The sequence below is a fragment of the Protopterus annectens genome, chromosome 3.part0, assembly GCF_019279795.1.
Source record: "Protopterus annectens isolate FY-2018-M chromosome 3.part0, PAN1.0, whole genome shotgun sequence".
Taxonomy (NCBI): Eukaryota; Metazoa; Chordata; order Ceratodontiformes; family Protopteridae; genus Protopterus; species Protopterus annectens.
Genome location: NC_056731.1, coordinates 1,881,268,231 through 1,881,291,224, shown reverse-complemented (window position 1 = coordinate 1,881,291,224; position 22,994 = coordinate 1,881,268,231). Strand labels below are relative to the sequence as shown.

At 34.4% G+C, this 22,994-nt stretch overlaps 1 protein-coding gene across 1 annotated transcript in view; it reads right to left on the bottom strand.

Moving 5' to 3' along the window:
* LOC122797150 (zinc finger protein 585A-like) overlaps positions 1 to 22,994 on the bottom strand; it is a 132,547-nt gene that overhangs the window by 98,393 nt on the left and 11,160 nt on the right. Inside the window, exon 2 of the mRNA XM_044065956.1 lies at positions 6,676 to 6,802. Coding sequence (XP_043921891.1) covers positions 6,676 to 6,802 — 127 coding nt within the window. The remainder of the gene's footprint in view (positions 1 to 6,675; positions 6,803 to 22,994) is intronic.

Genomic DNA, 22,994 nt, shown 5'->3' with positions numbered 1-22,994 from the left:
CACCCTGTTCGGGTTTGTGAAAGGCAGATCATGCCTCCTGAACCTGATTGACTTCCTTGAGGCAGTCACCAAAGCCGTGGATGAGGGTAAGGTGGTTCACACAGCCTATCTTGACCTCACCAAGGCTTTCAACACCATCCTACATTCTGGAATTATAGCTAAACTCACTAAACTAGGTATAAATCCCTATGTCACAAGATGGGTTGCCAACTGGCTCACTGACAGAACCCACAATGTAAAAGTTGCAGACTCCAAATCTGACGTCAAAGCAGTAACAAGTGGAGTACTACAGGGTTCCATTCTGGGACCTCTCCTGTTTGGTATCTACTTCTCTGAAGTACAGGCTAACACAGAAGGCCTCTGGCTAATGAAGTTTGCAGATGGCTGCAAACTAGGAGCCATAGTCAAGTCCCCGAATGATGTGGCCATCCTACAGAAGAGCCTCACTGAAATAGATGCCTGGTGTCAGAGACATGGCCTCAAGCTCAATGCCAAAAAGTGCAGTGTCATCCCCTTTGGTAAAAACTCTGTACCCATGAACTACCACATAGGCAGCAATCTACTTAACACTGAATGCGTGATAAGAGACCTTGGGACCCAGGTGGACAGTAGTCTCTCCTTTGATAGTCACATCGCCACAGTAGTCACGAAGTCCTTCTACGTGGCACACCTCATCATAAAAGGGTTCTCATCCAGGAAAAAAGAGGTCATTGTTCCCCTCTACTCGTCACTCATTATACCCATTATAGAGTACAAAACCCCTTTTGGAATGCACCTCATAAGACATCTGTAGCAGCTGGAAAGGCCACAGAAGTACCTCACAAAGAGGATTACTGGCCTCAAACAAATACCCTACACTGACTGCCTCAAAAAACTCCAGCTTTACTCCGTAGCATATCGCATACTCCAAGGTAATCTCTGCCTAACATATAAAGCTATGTCAAACCCAGAGCTGTTGGACATGCTACACCTAAAGAAATCCCAATCCCTCCGAGCTACACACTCTAGGGACCTAAACCTTGTCACCACAATAAACAGGACACGCTGGAGGGATAGATTCCTGTCCCAGAGACTTCCTATACTCTGGAACAAGCTACCCATCTATGTCAAGCAAAGTTCTTCATTAGCACTCAAGAAAAATCTTGATGAGTGGATGGGAAATAGGAAATACACCCCGGAGATCACTTCTGTGACTCTGCTGGACAGTGGAACAGGAAAATAACTTTCTTGGGTGGCATAAGCTGTGAAACCTTGCTAGCTAGGCTTACATAGGCCCTTGGGCCGATAGCCTAGTACCTAACTATGAACCTATGAACCTATAATGATCCTTGGATTACATTTTGTAATGACATAACTGATATGGATTTCAGATTTAAGTCAGTGTCCAAAATAAACCCAGAAAGCTTAGGAGACTTCACTGCTTCAATGGGTTTGTAGAACAGGTGGACACATGGTTGGTATGAGCCCAAAGAGTATGCATTTTGGCTTGAAGGTATACAGATAAAGTTAAATCCATGCTGAAGTACTGGCTGTACATCAGACAATATCAAGTCATTACCATATTGGGTTAACCTGGCAGAATTACAGTATTTCCACATATGCTTCATACAGAGAGAAAATCAAACTATCTGAAGTGCAAAACACTGCAGAACTCCCAGAAGGACTGGCAGCCAGGATGGGTGGTATTATACCCATCTTACAGTCAGAAACGTTCCTTCGGAGGTGTCTGCTGAACAATGACTACCTCCTTTAAAGAATGTGCAGGTTAACAATATATCAAATATCTTTGAAATATCAAGGAGCAAAGATCAAGAACTTCAGCATGTCTGTTTATACCAAGAGAACTATGTAGGTACTACAATGAAGACAAAAACCTACGTAAAGCATCTGAAAGAAAATTATGTTACTTTGATAAATCTGACTGTATTCCATTTTCCAAAATTCTAAAAATAAATACAAAATGCAAAAAATGCAATAGGCCGAAAGTAACTGATTTCAGCTGTAGGACAACCCTTGCATAAAAGAATTACTATGACTGTTTTTCAGAGACAGGAGACATACTGTTTACATATCATTTTATCAATTCCGAGAGGAAGAAGGAGATGAATGGTGTAGACAGCAGTAAAGAAATGTGGGAGGGGGAGAAAATAATATGCCAGTGAGCATGGCTTAACCTTCAGCAAATATATTTCTGCTGAGGCTAACTTGCTCAGTCTGAAGTATAGTCGTGATACTGAAGTGGCTGGCCACTCTTGATGTGGTAAGAATTCACAGGGGTGTTAGACTTTCTAAATCAATAATGAAATGATTCGCTATTTCTGCAGAATACTGAAACTGAATGTCCTTATATTGACTTAGTTATATATCATAACATTCATGCCCCCCTCAAGTGCTGAGCACCACTCTTTTTAATCCCCCACCACGAAACCAACCACTGTAATAACTTCTTCCTTGCAGACCAAATAGTTAGTTCCTTCATCATATAAAAAATAGTTATGTCCTCAGGCAAATGGATCTTATTACAAGTTAAAGTATATAAGCCTTTTGGTGCCCCAAAATCACACTAAATAAATTGTCACATTCAGTAAATAGTCTAAAAGTCATTGCATAATCATGCATCAGTTCCTCTGTATAATCCTTTTCAAGTCATTAAAAAACATATAATTTACTGCTTCTGCAAGAATCAACCGATTAATTACTACGAGAGAATTCACCTTGCGTTTTTTCTTCTAGTCACCTCGTTTCTTTCGGATAAGCTATTTGTATGCATAAACTATTATATACAATTTTCTTCCAAGAGTAGTAAATAAACTCTTGGTACAGTAAGATATCACTGTATTGTTTTATACAAACCAAATTTATTCACTAATGATTTTATATAAATATATAAACTATTACATACAATTTCCTTGCATGATTAATAAAGAACCTCTCGAGATGAGAAAGTATTTCTGTGGTGGTTTACATATGAAGCCCAATTCCAACAAAAATTGCTCTTAATGTAAGTGACCTCTTACAATGAGAGCAGGTGTTTTGGAATAAATAGATAGTCCTCATTTTGGCTAAAGATTTTGCTGTCCCCATAGTGCCCTTTTTAGGCAAAATCCATCTGCTAGACATTCCAACCTAGTCAGTTCTAATTTGTAACACATATAAGTGAATCTACTCATGACAGGACTCTTAAAAAATCACTAAATGTAAAGGTCTCCTAAAACTTAAACACGTTCATATATGTGTAGTAACTGAGCCTTGGTGTCAAAACAATGAAAACACTCCCTCCATTTCTGGGTTTACTGCCTAGAATGTTGTGTAACTGTGATGGAGGATTAGTGTTTGTCAAGGATATCGTCCCCTCACAACAGGTTCCACAGGGTACAGCATTTGAACTCTTAGATGTCCAAATCACCCTAAACAAGATTAATTATCACTTTGTAGCTAGCGAGTGAACACTGTCTATGTTCCCTTCTGAGAATATTAGCTTTTTTAACACCTTAGCTGAATTCCACATTAAACCTATCACCTTTCTACTGGGAGACTTCATCTATTAATAACCTGGCTGACCTACAAAGCCAGTGGTCATCATGCTCATCACCTCATTAACATTACAAATGCTAACTTCCTTGTACAATTAGTTAACCATCCTACAAGGGTCCCAATACCCTTGACCATATCCTCATAAACGTGTCTACTTCTTGCCCACATTCATATCATCTTCACTATGTTAAATTAGACCACTGGACCAAACGTCAGTGATCTTTTCCTTTGGAACTGGTGGTGCTTCCCCTGTAAATGCTTAAAGCAAAACATCTTCAGTAACGGGATGACCTAAATAAATTATAGTGTAAGCCTCCTCTGATAGCTCCAATTGATAAAGTTGCTGCCTATGACTCTGCTCCCGCTAAAATATAATGAAAAAATAAAAAACAAACAGTGGTTGAGCACCTGTATATAAATTCATAAAACAAGAAAAAATAAATTATTTAAAGCTTATAAGACTAATCTGACTTAGTTAAGGACACATTTAAGCAAATTAGTGAAGAGCTTAATAGAACCATTACACAGTTCAAAGCTGACTATGAACCTAAAACAGCCATAAAAACCAAAAATAACTGCAACTTGTTATTTAACTATGTCAGGAAGTTAATAACTTACACCCAACAATGTTTGGACATACTCCACTACAATACTGCTCACTCTAACCCAAAGGAAAGGACTAATTTCCTAGCTGTAACTGACAAATTTAGTGCAAGTTTTACTCTATCCACAGATTCCCTAGTTACAGCATCCCCTTGTAATTACTGTGGAATAAGTCCTATCACTTCGCTGAAAAGCTAAGAGCAGTTTATCCATGGGCCCTGATAACATACCAAGGTTGGCTGATAGTGCTAAATACGGCCTATCTGAACCCCTGCTTCCCCTCTTTAATCGAAGCAACTCCACCAGTTACATTCCAGAAGCATGAAAAAACAGCCATTGTAATGCTATTATAGAGAGGTGGCCCAACCATGGATACTGGTAACTAAATACTCATTAGTCCCGCTAGCCGCATGTGTAAAACTATGGACATATCTCTGACCTCATTGATCAGGACATTAAACATCTTTTAACCCTGGACCCGCATTAACTTGGCTTTGGCAAAGGAAGGTCCTGCCTCTTTAATCTCATTAATTTATTTGAGAAAGTCACAAAAGCAGTAGGCGGTAGATCTGCAGTACATACAGCATACATTGGCCTGGCCACGATCACTGACACTATTCTTCATGCAGGCATTATTGACAAACTTGTAAATCTGAATATAGATCCTTAGGTTGTGCATTAGACAGTTAACTCGTTGTCTGACAGAATCCATGTTCTTACAGTTGTACTTCTGAAAGCAAACAAAGTTACTAGTGGTGTACCGCATGGCTCAGTGATGGGTCATCTCCTATGTGACATTTATTTCTCAGATCTCCAGGCCAATGTCCCTAGACTATGCTTATCTCATCTGCAGATGACTGTAAACTAGGAGATGTATTTTGATCTACCACTGACTCACAACTACTCCAACATGCTTTAGACCATGTTAACAACCTGTACAAGGACAATGGTCTCAAATTAAATGTGAAAAATGCAGTACAGTTAATTTTGGTAAACAAAACATTCTCCCATACCATATAGGAAATGCACCCTCTCCAATCAGACACCGTTGTAAGGGATCTGGGTGCTCTTGTTGATAATTCCTTATCTTTTGATCATCATAGGATCATAGGAGGTTACTAGGCTAATGCCCATAGGGCCCTTATAAACCTAGCCAAGAGTTTATCCCCCCCAAAAAAACCTCAGTCAGCACCTGTCACCCCTGTCAATGAGGGAAACAGGTGGAGCCCCTCACTTGGCAACTGAAATACCTCGCAAAGAGAATCCATGGCCTCCAAAACCTGTCCTATGCAGACAGGCTGAAATCACTATCACTCTACTCGGTATCATACGGATTGCTTAGGAGTGATCTGTGTCTCGCCTACAAGGCAATCTTGGACCCTGCCCTACTAGAGTTGCTCCATATCTGTAAGTCTACCTCCTCACGCACTACCCACTCAAAAGGCCTGAATCTAATATGCGACATCAACAAAACCTGCTGGAGAGACATGTTTGTCTCCCAGAGGCTACCCTGTCACTGGAATAGACACCCCATACACGTCAAACATAGCACCTCATTGACACTCTTCAATGTCTCAGAATTAGTTTGGAAAGCTTTCTATCTGGTTCATCTAATTTCTAAAGGCATCTCCTCCAGATCCAAAAAAAGTCCTAATTCCCTTTTATTCATATCTCATCGATTTCCATATGACACAGTAACTGTTAAGCTGTGAGTGGGGGGAGGTGGAATTTCAAATTCTGCAAAATGCACACACAGCGAAACGTGTGAATAATTCAGAATCAACATGGCAAGTAGTTCATATTTTGCTTTTAAAACTGAAACTAAAATGTTGAATGACTATGCTAACAAACTACACAAGACATATGTTTAATCAAAGCATGTACTTTATTATCCAGACTTAAAAGCCTTTTCAGGTAGAAAGAACTAATATTTTATTTTATTTATACTTTGTTGACTGGGTTGGTCCCACCAGGCTAGTGACCTCTTTAAAGGGGAGACCGGAGGTGGTATTTATACCACTAGGGAAAATTTGTCCAGGGCGTTAGAGAACTTCCTCTCTTCTTTTGGATAGGTGCTGTTGGATCTTTTACATCCACCTGAGCTACCACCAACTCAGTTTAATGTCTCATCTGAAGGACTACACCCCCCCCCCAATCCTGCAATACAATGTCAGGAATCTAGTTACCTGGAATGGGAATAGAACCGATAGCCTTCTGGTCTTCCAGGACGGAAAGTGAGTCTGCTACTTATTGAGAAACTGAAATGTAATACTGACAGACAGTATATATGCATCTACTTTTAACATCTAAAGAAAGTGCCATTATCTCAAAAAATACAAAATGGTCAGCATCTTATCAGTCATGGTTCCAACATAAAGAGTCTGTCACATTAATAATGTAGAGGATCGATCTCTGCTCTTTTTAAACATTATAATAATTTGATCTCAGCTGTCTGTTATAAAATCATCTACACTTCCACAACCCAATTGTCAGAAGGCAGAAAAGGCAGAAAGGTAATGTTTACATAATCACACTTACCTACTGACAGCATACTTTCATAATTCTGTACCATCACTTCTCTGTAAACCTGCTTTTCTTGCTTGCTCAACAATTTCCACTCATCATTCGAAAAGTCAACAGCTACATCCTCGAAAGCTTCAGGCACCTGAAATGTATACAGTATACATTTAAATGTCATTGTTTTATACATGCACTCAGAAATTCCAACCATTTCAAAGACAGAAAGAAAATTAATACTTGTGTTCTCAAATGAGTTTTTAGGTAAACACTAGGCTAACTACTCCGAAGGGTCATTTTAAGGCTAACCAATAATCCAAGGTCAGAATGAAATGCTGTACTTTCTGTCTATGAGAGGAAGACCTTGGCTATTATGTCAAACCCACCCAAGGTTATATTTCCCAGATGGGACTCAAACCCACAATTCCTCCCTTAGGGAAACCAATGCCTTATCTATTAGGCCATTGAGGCCTGACCAGTGCGTAAGAAACCTACCCAGTACTCAGTCCCAATAGCACTGATGCACTGAGTGCTGATCTGACAGCATGTGAATAAACATAATTCTTTTTCTAATTACAAAAAATGTCTGAGGTTAGAATGGCACAATGAGTGGGGAACATTACTCCCAATACAAACTTTTACGTTACTGCTGCTCTCGGTGCAGGTGTAGGGAGGACACATAACTTACAAATGAGCATCAAGTTCACATTTCGCACCCCAAGGCATTACCTGATAGCAATACTATCCTCCAGCATCCTTCCCAACATGCACAGCAATGCTTCAACTCCCTTTGACTCTGTTAACATTCTGAACAGCAATCACCATCCAGCTTCTAATCCTCCCCAACTCCTTCTCCGTGTCGGGCGGCACAGTGCCAGGGCACTTCTGTGGGCTAGGCTTGTAAAGGCTCCAGGACCATTAGCCTAGTACACACCTATGAGCCTGTCCCTTTTCCAGTCTCCAGCCCCTTCCACATTTCATCCAATCAACACTCTCAATCCACTCCCCTTGTTTCCCCTCCACTTTTTTCACTGTTCCTCTGATTTGCTTATATTATTTAGATATACTTATATTAGACTCATTTACATTTTATAATGTTTGATTTTACGTTACATTTGACTGTAATTACCTTCATTTATGGTATTACTGTTTCTGTTTACTGTCTAACTGTTCTTCTTTGCTGTAATCACATTTGCACTCTCCTGGACTAGGCCTGAAAATGGTCCCTTTAAATGAAATGCTCTACCCTAGTCAATAATGAATGAATGAATAATTTATTTTACTTTAAGTATTTAAACATTCAGGTTCTGATAACTGCACCTATAAAATAAAGATAAAACCCATAAGAATAAAAAGTGACAAACCTAAACAAACAAACCAATTCTGCAGGGAAGTCTGATGACATGTTTGCTCAATGAGAAATGATACCCAGATATCACCCCCTACAGCCAGTGCCATGGCATATAGGGATAAAGCCCTGACTACTGCCCAGGCAACCCAAGCTGGATTAGTGTCTTGGGCATCTGATGCATTGGCAGGAGGGGCAGTTGCATGGGCATTTTTGTTACTATTTCTGGTGCAGACTGTGGATACTGTACTGGGAGGCATGGTGCAAAGGGGAGGAATGGTGGTAGATGTGGCTGAACTGCTGCAAATGTGGGGTGTTACGCTGTATGTCTTCCTCACATGTCTACCTCTCAGGTGAAATCAGTGACTACAGGGTAGACCAAAAAGGAAATGTACAAGCAGCTGAAGCTGATGGAAGCCCCCCCCCGCATCCCTGGATGCCCTTAGATTCTATGTTGGTCCCAGCCTGGATTGGAGTTAGTCTGGGAGAGGAAGCAAAGGGCAGGCAGACCTAGTGATGGACTGGAGCACTGGGGTACACTGTAGTATACAAAGCATGCAAAAAAGAAATAAAAAGGATATCAACTCCTACAAATAAAGATGCTATATAACGTGCTGCAAGCAGTACACGTGTATATTTAATGGAAGGATACTGTCTCCTTTTGTGACCAGTGAGAAATGGTGCCTTTACCCAGACTATAAGTAAAGGTGATGTGGGTTAGGCTGCAATATTACATCTGCATCTAGCAGACAAGGAGGTGAATCTCTGACAGTGAGGAACAGTATTCTGAAACCAACCTACAAAAGTAAAACTGCCTTTAGACATACTACACGGAGTACATAGGTGTAGGCAGATGGGGTACACTGGCTTGTTTTCATATGGCATCAGTGATGAATGGTGACTTGAAATCACCCCTGCAGATAACACTGCTTAGGACTGGCTGCAGGTGGCACACATGCCTCCTGACAGCTGGCAGACTATGAAATGAAGATACAGGTTTCCAAGCAGAAAGATTTTTTTTTCTAAGAAAAAGAATGCAGCGTTTAGTATTTTTGTTGCATGGCTTGCTTCAGAAAGGATAAGCTGATTACTTTTAGGCCAATATTCATCATAGCCAAGAAACGAGATTTATGTTTACAACACTGAGGATACAGACAATGTTGCAGTGGAAGAGCACCTAGGTACTAAGGCTCCATGTAAGTGGCTAATAGTTTCACACAGCACCTAGGTACTAAGGCTCCATGTAAGTGGCTAATAGTTTCACACAGCACCTAGGTACTAAGGCTCCATGTAAGTGGCTAATAGTTTCACACAGCACCTAGGTACTAAGGCTCCATGTAAGTGGCTAATAGTTTCAAACAGCTCAGAACCAATTTGTCCTGAAGTTAAACATATACTTCCATAGTTCATACAGCCTGCATGCCAAACACAGATGCAACATCCAAGTACCCAGACTAATCTGTCAACTAGTGACAACCTACATCACAGCCCTTCAGTCTGTTTCAATGGATGCCCTTATGATGTATTATTATAACTAATGTTCACAGCTTATTATAGCTAACATTCACAGCTTATTATTATAATTAAGATTCACAGCTTAGTATAACTAATGTTCACAGTTTATTATAACTAATGTTCACAGCTTATTATAACTAAAATTCAAAGCTTATTATAAGTAACATTCACAGCTTATTATAACTAACATTCACAGCTTATTATAACTAATGTTCACAGCTTATTATAACTAACATTCACAGCTTATTATAACTCATTTATTATTTTTTTTTAATTTATTTATCATTTGTTGAACGGGAAAGTCCGACTAGGTTCCACAGAGCCTGTTTTCAGCGGAGGCCCAGGGAGAAATGCTCCAGATGCATGTCTTTGGAATGTGGGAGGAAACCGGAGTACCCGGAGGAAACTCACGCGAACACAGGGAGAACATGCAAACTCCACACAGAAGGCACCCCAGCCGAAAATCGAACCGGTGAACCTCTTGCTGTGAGGCGACAACGTTAACCGCTGCACAACTGCGCCAACTAACATTCACAGCTTATTATAACTAATCTTCACAGCGTATTATAACTAATGTTTACAGCTTATTATAACTAAAATTCACAGCTTATTATAAGTAACATTCACATCTTATTGTAAGTAATGTTCACAGCTTATTATAACAAAAATTCACAGCTTATTATAAATAACATTCACAGCTTATTATAACTAATGTTCGCAGCTTATTATAACTAAAATTCACAGTTTATTATAAGTAACATTCACAGCTTGTTATAACTAATGTTCACAGCTTTTTGTAAGTAATGTTCCCAGCTTATAATAACAAACGTTCACAACTTTTTGAAAATAATGTTCACATCTTATTACAACTAACGTTCACAGTTTATTATAACTAACATTCACAGCTCATTAGAACTAATGTTCGCAGCTTATTATAACTAACATTCACAGCATATTAAAAGAAACATTCACAGCTTATTATAAGTAACATTCACAGCTTATTATAACTAATGTTCATAGCTTATTATAACTAAAATTCACAGCTTATTATAAGTAAAATTCACAACTTATTATAACTAATGTTCGCAGCTTATTATAACTAAAATTCACAGCTCATTATAAGTAGCATTCACAGCTTATTATAACTAATGTTCACAGCTTTTTGTAAGTAATGTTCCCAGCTTATAATAACTAACGTTCACAGCTTTTTGTACATAATTTTCACAGCTTATTACAACTAACGTTCACAGTTTATTATAACTAATGTTCACAGTTTATTATAACTAACATTCACAGCTCATTAGAACTAATGTTCCCAGCTTATTACAACTAAAGTTCACAGTTTATTATAATTAACGTTCACAGTTTATTATAACTAACATTCACAGCTCATTAGAACTAATGTTCCCAGTTTATTATAACTAACGTTCACAGTTTATTATAACTAACATTCATAGCTCATTAGAACTAATGTTCCCAGCTTATTATAACTAACGTTCACAGTTTATTATAACTAACGTTCGCAGCTTATTATAACTAAAGTTCACAGTTTATTATAACTAACATTCACAGTTTATTATAACTAACGTCCGAAGTTTATTATAACTAACATTCACAGCTTATTATAACTAAAGTTCACAGCTTATTATAACTAACATTCACAGCTTATTATAACTAATCTTCACAGCTTATTATAACTAACATTCACAGCTTATTATAACTAATCTTCACAGCTTATTATAACTAACGTTCCCAGCTTATTATAACTAAAGTTCACAGCTTATTATAACTAACGTTCACAGCTTATTATAACTAAAATTCACAGCTTATTATAACTAACATTCACAGCTTATTATAACTAATCTTCACAGCTTATTATAACTAACGTTCCCAGATTATTATAACTAAAGTTCACAGCTTATTATAACTAATGTTCCAGCTTATTATAACTAAAGTTCACAGTTTATTATAACTAATGTTCACAGCTTATTATAACTAAAGTTCACAGCTTATTATAACTAACGTTCACAGCTTATTATAACTAAAATTCACAGCTTATAATAACTAACGTTCCCAGCTTATTATAATTAACATTCACAGTTTATTATAACTAACGTTCACAGCTTATTATAACTAACGTTCATAGTTTATTATAACTAACGTTCACAGCTTATTATAACTAACGTTCCCAGCTTATTATAACTAATGTTCACAGTTTATTATAACTAATGTTCACAGCTTCTTATAACTAACGTTCCCAGCTTATTATAACTAACGTTCACAGTTTATTATAACTAACGTTGACAGCTTATTATAACCAACGTTCAAAGTTTATTATAACTAACGTTCACAGCTTATTATAACTAATGCTCACAGTTTATTATAACTAACGTTCACAGTTTATTATAACTAATGTTGCCAGCTTATTATAACTAACGTTCACAGTTTATTATAACTAACGTTCACAGTTTATTATAACTAACGTTCACAGCTTATTATAACTAAAGTTCACAGTTTATTATAACTAACGTTCACAGTTTATTATAACTAATCTTCACAGCTTATTATAACTAACATTCACAGCTTATTATAACTAATCTTCACAGCTTATTATAACTAACGTTCCCAGATTATTATAACTAAAGTTCACAGCTTATTATAACTAATGTTCCAGCTTATTATAACTAAAGCTCACTGTTTATTATAACTAACGTTCACAGCTTATTATAACTAAAGTTCACAGCTTATTATAACTAACGTTCACAGCTTATTATAACTAAAATTCACAGCTTATAATAACTAATGTTCCCAGCTAATTATAATTAACATTCACAGTTTATTATAACTAACGTTCACAGCTTATTATAACTAAAGTTCACAGTTTATTATAATTAACGTTCACAGCTTATTATAACTAACGTTCCCAGCTTATTATAACTAATGTTCACAGTTTATTATAACTAATGTTCACAGCTTCTTATAACTAACGTTCCCAGCTTATTATAACTAACGTTCACAGTTTATTATAACTAACGTTGACAGCTTATTATAACCAACGTTCAAAGTTTATTATAACTAACGTTCACAGCTTATTATAACTAATGCTCACAGTTTATTATAACTAACATTCACAGTTTATTATAACTAATGTTCCCAGCTTATTATAACTAACGTTCACAGTTTATTATAACTAACGTTCACAGTTTATTATAACTAACGTTCACAGCTTATTATAACTAAAGTTCACAGTTTATTATAACTAACGTTCACAGTTTATTATAACTAATCTTCACAGCTTATTATAACTAACATTCACAGCTTATTATAACTAACGTTCCCAGCTTATTATAACTAAAGTTCACAGTTTATTATAATTAACGTTCACTGTTTATTATAACTAATATTCAAAGCTCATTAGAACTAATGTTCCCAGTTTATTATAACTAACGTTCACAGTTTATTATAACTAATGTTCACAGCTCATTAGAACTAATGTTCCCAGCTTATTATAACTAAAGTTCACAGTTTATTATAACTAACGTTCACAGTTTATTATAACTAACGTTCACAGTTTATTATAACTAATGTTCACAGCTTATTATAACAAAAGTTAAAAAGCTTATTATAACTAACATTCACAGTTTATTATAACTAACGTTCACAGTTTATTATAACTAACATTCACAGCTTATTATAACTAAAGTTCACAGCTTATTATAACTAACATTCACAGCTTATAATAACTAATCTTCACAGCTTATTATAACTAACATTCACAGCTTATTATAACTAATTTTCACAGCTTATTATAACTTTCTCAGCTTATTATAATTAAAGTTCACAGCTTATTATTACTAACGTTCACAGCTTATTATAACTAAAGTTCACAGCTTATTATAACTAACATTCACAGCTTATTATAACTAATCTTCACAGCTTATTATAACTAACATTCACAGCTTATTATAACTAATATTCACAGCTTATTATAACTAATGTTCCCAGCTAATTATAACTAAAGTTCACAGCTTATTATAATTAATGTTCCCAGCTTATTATAACTAAAGTTCACAGTTGATTATAACTAACGTTCAAAGCTTATTATAACTAACATTCACAGTTTATTATAACTAACGTTCACAGTTTATTATAACTAACATTCCCAGCTTATTATAACTAACGTTCACAGTTTATTATAACTAACGTTCACAGTTTATTATAACTAACGTTCCCAGCTTATTATAATTAACGTTCACAGTTTATTATAACTAACATTCACAGCTTATTATAAGTAACATTCACAACTTATTATAACTAATGTTCACAGCTTATTATAACTAAAATTCACAGCTTATTATAAGTAACATTCACAGCTTATTATAACTAATGTTCACAGCTTATTATAACTAAAATTCACAGCTCATTATAAGTAGCATTCACAGCTTATTATAACTAATGTTCACAGCTTTTTGTAAGTAATGTTCCCAGCTTATAATAACTAACATTCACAGCTTTTTGTAAATAATTTTCACAGCTTATTACAACTAACGTTCACAGTTTATTATAATTAATGTTCACAGTTTATTATAACTAACATTCACAGCTCATTAGAACTAATGTTCCCAGCTTATTACAACTAAAGTTCACAGTTTATTATAATTAATGTTCACAGTTTATTATAACTAACATTCACAGCTCATTAGAACTAATGTTCCCAGTTTACTATAACTAACGTTCACAGTTTATTATAAATTAACATTCATAGCTCATTAGAACTAATGTTCCCAGCTTATTATAACTAACGTTCACAGTTTATTATAACTAACATTCACAGCTTATTATAACTAAAGTTCACAGCTTATTATAACTTACATTCACAGTTTATTATAACTAACGTTCGAAGTTTATTATAACTAACATTCACAGCTTATTATAACTAAAGTTCACAGCTTATTATAACTAACATTCACAGCTTATTATAACTAATCTTCCAGCTTATTATAACTAACATTCACAGCTTATTATAACTAATCTTCACAGCTTATTATAACTAACGTTCCCAGCTTATTATAACTAAAGTTCACAGCTTATTATAACTAACATTCACAGCTTATTATAACTAATCTTCACAGCTTATTATAACTAACGTTCCCAGCTTATTATAACTAAAGTTCACAGCTTATTATAACTAATGTTCCAGCTTATTATAACTAAAGTTCACAGTTTATTATAACTAACGTTCACAGCTTATTATAACTAAAGTTCACAGCTTATTATAACTAACGTTCACAGCTAATTATAACTAAAATTCACAGCTTATAATAACTAACGTTCCCAGCTTATTATAACTAACATTCACAGTTTATTATAACGAACGTTCACAGCTTATTATAACTAACGTTCACAGTTTATTATAACTAACGTTCACAGCTTATTATAAGTAATGTTCCCAGCTTATTATCACGAATGTTCACAGTTTATTATAACTAATGTTCACAGCTTATTATAACTAACGTTCCCAGCTTATTATAACTAACGTTCACAGTTTATTATTACTAATGTTGACAGCTTATTATAACCAACGTTCAAAGTTTATTATAACTAAAGTTTACAGCTTATTATAACTAACGCTCACAGTTTATTATAACTAACGTTCACAGTTTATTATTACTAATGTTCCCAGCTTATTATAACTAAAGTTCACAGTTTATTATAACTAATGTTCACAGTTTATTATAACTAACGTTCACAGCTTATTATAACTAAAGTTCACAGCTTATTATAACTAACATTCACAGCTTATTATAACTAATCTTCACAGCTTATTATAACTAACATTCACAGCTTATTATAACTAATTTTCACAGCTTATTATAACTAACATTCTCAGCTTATTATAATTAAAGTTCACAGCTTATTATTACTAACGTTCACAGCTTATTATAACTAAAGTTCATAGCTTATTATAACTAACATTCACAGCTTATTATAACTAATCTTACAGCTTATTATAACTAACATTTACAGCTTATTATAACTAATATTCACAGCTTATTATAACTAACGTTCCCAGCTAATTATAACTAAAGTTCACAGCTTATTATAATTAATGTTCCCAGCTTATTATAACTAAAGTTCACAGTTGATTATAACTAACGTTCACAGCTTATTATAACTAACATTCACAGTTTATTATAACTAACGTTCACAGTTTATTATAACTAACATTCCCAGCTTATTATAACTAACGTTCACAGTTTATTATAACTAACGTTCACAGTTTATTATAACTAACGTTCCCAGCTTATTATAATTAACGTTCACAGTTTATTATAACTAACATTCACAAGCTTATTATAAGTAACATTCACAACTTATTATAACTAATGTTCACAGCTTATTATAACTAAAATTCACAGCTTATTATAAGTAACATTCACAGCTTATTATAACTAATGTTTGCAGCTTATTATAACTAAAATTCACAGCTCATTATAAGTAGCATTCACAGCTTATTATAACTAATGTTCACAGCTTTTTGTAAGTAATGTTCCCAGCTTCTAATAACTAACGTTCACAGCTTTTTGTAAATAATTTTCACAGCTTATTACAACTAACGTTCACAGTTTATTATAATTAATGTTCACAGTTTATTATAACTAACATTCACAGCTCATTAGAACTAATGTTCCCAGCTTATTACAACTAAAGTTCACAGTTTATTATAATTAATGTTCACAGTTTATTATAACTAACATTCACAGCTCATTAGAACTAATGCTCCCAGTTTATTATAACTAACGTTCACAGTTTATTATAACTTAACATTCATAGCTCATTAGAACTAATGTTCCCAGCTTATTATAACTAACGTTCACAGTTTATTATAACTAACGTTCACAGCTTATTATAACTAAAGTTCACAGCTTATTATAACTTACATTCACAGTTTATTATAACTAACGTTCAAAGTTTATTATAACTAACATTCACAGCTTATTATAACTAAAGTTCACAGCTTATTATAACTAACATTCACAGCTTATTATAACTAATCTTCACAGCTTATTATAACTAACATTCACAGCTTATTATAACTAATCTTCACAGCTTATTATAACTAACGTTCCCAGCTTATTATAACTAAAGTTCACAGCTTATTATAACTAAGGTTCACAGCTTATTATAACTAAAATTCACAGCTTATTATAACTAACATTCACAGCTTATTATAACTAATCTTCACAGCTTATTATAACTAACATTCCCAGCTTATTATAACTAAAGTTCACAGCTTATTATAACTAATGTTCCAGCTTATTATAACTAAAGTTCACAGTTTATTATAACTAACGTTCACAGCTTATTATAACTAAAGTTCACAGCTTATTATAACTACCGTTCACAGCTTATTATAACTAAAATTCACAGCTTATAATAACTAACGTTCCCAGCTTATTATAACTAACATTCACAGTTTATTATAATGAACGTTCACAGCTTATTATAACTAACGTTCACAGTTTATTATAACTAACATTCACAGCTTATTATAACTAACGTTCCCAGCTTATTATAACTAATGTTCACAGTTTATTATAACTAATGTTCACAGCTTATTATAACTAACGTTCCCAGCTTATTATAACTAACGTTCACAGTTTATTATTACTAACGTTGACAGCTTATTATAACCAACGTTCAAAGTTTATTATAACTAAAGTTCACAGCTTACTATAACTAACGCTCACAGTTTATTATAACTAACGTTCACAGTTTATTATAACTAATGTTCCCAGCTTATTATAACTAAAGTTCACAGTTTATTATAACTAATGTTCACAGTTTATTATAACTAACGTTCACAGCTTATTATAACTATTTATTTATTTTATTTTATTTTATTTTACATTTGTTAACCAGGCTAGTCTAGCTGGATACATGTCCATTTTCAGTAGAGGCCCGGGGAGAAAAGCTCCACAGATAATTTGATACAAAGAGACATATTAATAAAAAAATTAAGCACAATAAGAATATACATGTAGTAATAAGTACAACAAAAAACCTAGGGCACTTACGAAAGTTTTACTAGGTAGTAGAAGCAAAATTGTAAAAATTGTATTAGCTCAGTAGAAGTGAACATTAAAAAGCTAAAGATTAGCTGTTAGTTTCAAAAAATTTGTCAAAGAGAAAGATGTAAAGCAGGAGATATAAAGGAATTAATGTAGTAATACAAGAGAGGGAAAGAGTGAGAAACAATAGTCAAGTAAGGAGACGAGGTAGGAAGATGGACGGGAGGGTGGTGGAGAGAAAAGTAGGAGTGAGTCAGAGCATGAGAGGAGAGCAACAGGGCAAGACAAAAGAAATAGTATGTCTGGTATTAATCACTGAATAAAGTTATAGTTGAGTAGGGGGAGTGGAAGGTTAGTCAGGAGTCCTGACTAAAGTTCACAGTTTATTATAACTAACGTTCACAGTTTATTATAACTAATCTTCACAGCTTATTATAACTAACATTCACAGCTTATTATAACTAATCTTCACAGCTTATTATAACTAACGTTCCCAGCTTATTACAACTAAAGTTCACAGTTTATTATAATTAATGTTCACAGTTTATTATAACTAACATTCAAAGCTCATTAGAACTAATGTTCCCAGTTTATTATAACTAACGTTCACAGTTTATTATAACTAATGTACACAGCTCATTAGAACTAATGTTCCCAGCTTATTATAACTAAAGTTCACAGTTTATTATAACTAACGTTCACAGTTTATTGTAACTAACATTCACAGTTTATTATAACTAATGTTCACAGCTTATTATAACTAAAGTTCACAGCTTATTATAACTAACATTCACAGTTTATTATAACTAACGTTCACAGTTTATTATAACTAACATTCACAGCTTATTATAACTAAAGTTCACAGCTTATTATAACTAACATTCACAGCTTATTATAACTAATCTTCACAGCTTATTATAATTAACATTCACAGCTTATTATAACTAATCTTCACAGCTTATTATAACTAACGTTCCCAGCTTATTATAACTAAAGTTCACAGCTTATTATAACTAATGTTCCCAGCTTATTATAACTAAAGTTCACAGTTTATTATAACTAACGTTCACAGCTTATTATAACTAACTTTCACAGTTTATTATAACTAACGTTCACAGTTTATTATAACTAACATTCCCAGCTTATTATAACTAACATTCCCAGCTTATTATAACTAACGTTCAAAGTTTATTATAACTAACGTTCACAGTTTATTATAACTAACGTTCCCAGCTTATTATAACCAACGTTCCCAGCTTATTATAACTAACGTTCACAGTTTATTATAACTACCATTCACAGCTTATTATAACTAACATTCACAGTTTATTATAACTAAAATTCACAGTTTATTATAATTAACGTTCACAGTTTATTATAACTAACATTCACAGCTCATTAGAACTAATGTTTCCAGCTTATTATAACTAGCGTTCAAGCTTATTATAACTAACATTCGCAGTTTATTATAACTAACATTCACAGTTTATTATAACTAACGTTCACAGCTTATTATAACTAATGTTCACAGTTTATTATAACTAACGTTCACAGCTTATTATAATTAAAGTTCACAGCTTATTATAACTAACGTTCACAGATTATTATAACTAAACTTCCCAGTTTATTATAACTAACGTTCACAGTTTATTATAACTAAGTTTCACAGTTTATTATAACTAAGGTTCACAGTTTATTATAACTAATGTTCACAACTTATGATAACTAACATTCACAGCTTATTACAACTAATCTTCACAGCTTATTATAACTAACATTCCCAGCTTATTATAATTAAAGTTTACAGCTTATTATAACTAATTTTCACAACTTATTATAACTAACATTCACAGCTTATTATAACTAATCTTCACAGCTTATTATAACTAACGTTCACAGCTTATTATAACCAGCATTCACAGTTTACTATAACTAACGCTCACAGCTTATTATAACTAACGTTCACAGCTTATTATAACTAACGTTCACAGTTTATTATAACTAACGTTCACAGCTTATTATAACTAACATTCACAGTTTATTATAACTAAAATTCACAGTTTATTATAATTAACATTCACAGTTTATTATAACTAACATTCACAGCTCATTAGAACTAATGTTTCCAGCTTATTATAACTAGCGTTCACAGCTTATTATAACTAACATTCACAGTTTATTATAACTAACATTCACAGTTTATTATAACTAACGTTCACAGCTTATTATAACTAATGTTCGCAGTTTATTATAACTAACGTTCACAGCTTATTATAATTAAAGTTCACAGCTTATTATAACTAATATTCACAGTTTATTATAACTAAACTTCCCAGTTTATTATAACTAACGTTCACAGTTTATTATAACTAAAGTTCACAGCTTAGTATAACTAACGTTCACAATTTATTATAACTAATGTTCACAACTTATTATAACTAACATTCACAGCTTATTATAACTAATCTTCACAGCTTATTATAACTAACATTCCCAGCTTATTATAACTAACATTCCCAGCTTATTATAACTAATGTTCACAACTTATTATAACTAACATTCACAGCTTATTATAACTAATCTTCACAGCTTATTATAACTAACGTTCACAGCTTATTATAACTAACATTCACAGTTTATTATAACTAACATTCACAGTTTATTATAACTAACGTTCACAGCTTATTATGACTAACGTTCACAGCTTATTATAACTAATGTTCACAACTTATTATAACTAATGTTCACATTTGTTCTTATTCTCTAGTGAAATGTCTGTATTCGGTCACGTGTAGTTTTATATTTTGCTGCTTCACTGTGGCGTCTCACTGTGGTAACCATATGACATGTCTAGACCCACTAGAGTGAGTGCCAAAACACAGACTGAAAGGGCCTAAAAACAGACTTACATATATGAAGTCTAAGATTCACATTTCTCGGGGATATTCCCTTTTTTCCAAGTTATGGCAATCTCAGAGTTGCTATATATAAGTCTGGGGGTGTGGGGTGCTTGCTCCCCATATAGGGGGTGTGGGGGCTTGCCCCCTAAAAAAAGAAGTTTAAAGGAGTAGACCAATCTTTAAGATTCACTCTTTTCTCATATTTTTTATCTTTTTTCGGCTTGTTGGCACTTGGCATTTCAAGTGCTGATATTTTGACAGGGAGCTGTCAATTTTATTTATAATTTATTTTGTGTCTGTAAATGATTTTTTAAGGTCCACTCTGCCTACATGTTTAATACAATAAGTAAAAAATCAAGAGACAATTTGTGGGCAAACAAAAAGGCCCAACGTAGAAGTTACATCCATATATGCTACTTGTAGTTGTGAATACTATTAGAATAAACAAAAATGGATCTCTGTGGCCTGGATACACAGATACGCACTTCAGTGAAAAGTACACATGACTATTTAAATGGTGACAAATGGCAAATCTGGAAACCAAAGCAATGCTAACAAGCCATAAACCAATCAGAGAGGAGATGAGCAAGAAGTAAACTGTGGAGTAAGGTATAGACCTGTGTCAGTTAGTGTGAATCTTGATTAAGTGACAGAGAAATAGGGAAGAAAGGTGTACAAGCAGAGGCATACTAACACAAAGCAGTACAGATAAGCAGGTGTACATGTGCACACACTGGGAGTGTATTGGACCAAGGCAAATAGCAGGTGGACAGATGGAAATGGAGAGAAGTAGACAGTCCAAAAGGCAGAGAAAAGACAAAATAAGATGGAGATACACCTGACTTGGGTTGGGTTGAAGAATGGGTAGCATACTGACTGCTGACTGACCCAGTAGGGTGTTAATGTGATTGAGATGGTCAAGGTAGACACTGGAACGGTTTCACTTCATATACTCGAAATGCTGAAATATCGAATTTCAACATTTCGAGTCCATGAAGCCGAAACTTTAGAATAGCAAAAGTGCATAAGTGCGAATGCGAATATGTCGATTCCATGATTATGCAGTGACATTACATTATGGGAAGTGTTTGTTTGGGATGTTTGTGTTCGGACTTTTAGGTGAGTGAGTGTATGTGAGCGTTTTGTAACTTATGTGTATGTGTCATGTGTGTGTGTGTGTGTGTGTGTGTGTGTGTGTGTGTGTGTGTGTGTGTGTGTGTGTGCATGTGTGTGCGTGTGTGAGGGACTGTAGAATGTGTGTGTGTGTGAGTTTTTTTTTCTCTATGCAATCTCAGAGTTAGTATATATAAGTAGGGGGTGTGTGGGGAGCACATCCCCCCATGTGGGGTGTGCAGGGGGGGCTTGCCCCCCTGCTTTTGTTTAGTGGAGGTAAGTGTATGTGTGGTGTTTTGTTGTGTTTATGTTTTTTGTGGTGTAGGTGTTGTGGTTTGTGTGTGGTGTAGTGTATGCTGTGTGTTCGGGTTTGTGATTTCGGCTTTGTGAGGTTTCGGTGTTGTGATAGTTTTGGCTTCATGGACTCAAAATGCTGAAATTTGATATTTCAGCATTTCGAGTATATGAAGTGAAACCCAGGTAACACATTATTTTCTGGTGGCCTGAAGGCAGGTGCCTGCCAGATGTGTGCATCTGCATTGTGCTTCAGGAGGGGCCTGGTGACAACTACTTAGCACAGTTAACTACCTTCAGTAATTCCTGATACACTGGCAGGTGGGCCACAGCAGGTGACCTATGACATAGGCTATCTGTCTGAGAGAAGTTAGAATTCCATTCCCCCCATGAGGGACTCCTAGCCCTCTCATACACCACAGCCACAGCCAGAGGTGGGTAGAGACTAACGGCAGCTGTTGCACTTGCAATCTGTTGGCATCATCATGGCCTACAGCAGGGAGACACAAAGGGTGCCACATGTGTGTTATTTGCCAACCTGTATTATTATATCAGGAATCTGAATTTGTATTCAAATCTGTGATGTACAAATACTGTAAAAGATACTTCAGATTCCTTGATGATATATTTATTTTGTGGACTGGATATGATGTTATAGATGAATTTTTAGAATACTTAAATGGAACCACCACCTTTTAAAGTTTTACATATATGGTGACAAGTGATGTATGTAATTGTCTAGATGTTACTATTAATAAGGACGTTATCAGTGGCCAATATTTATCTAATATTTATCGAAAGGAGACTTTTTTCAAACTCATATTTGCATTTTACTAGTTGTTATCCATTGATACAAAAGACGTCAATGGTCAAAGGACAACTTGTATGACTTTTAAGAACAATTTCGGATAATGACACATTTGACAAAGAGATAACGTTTACAACTTTTCAGGAAGAGAGGTAACCCCGATGAAATGTTAAAAATGACATTAAGGTGGAAGCATAGGAAGGTTCGGAAGGTAGATGTTCCCTCACATTATTAGTGGATACAGAACTGATACTTTTGAAAAGGCTGATTTTAATCTTGCTATGGTTGTA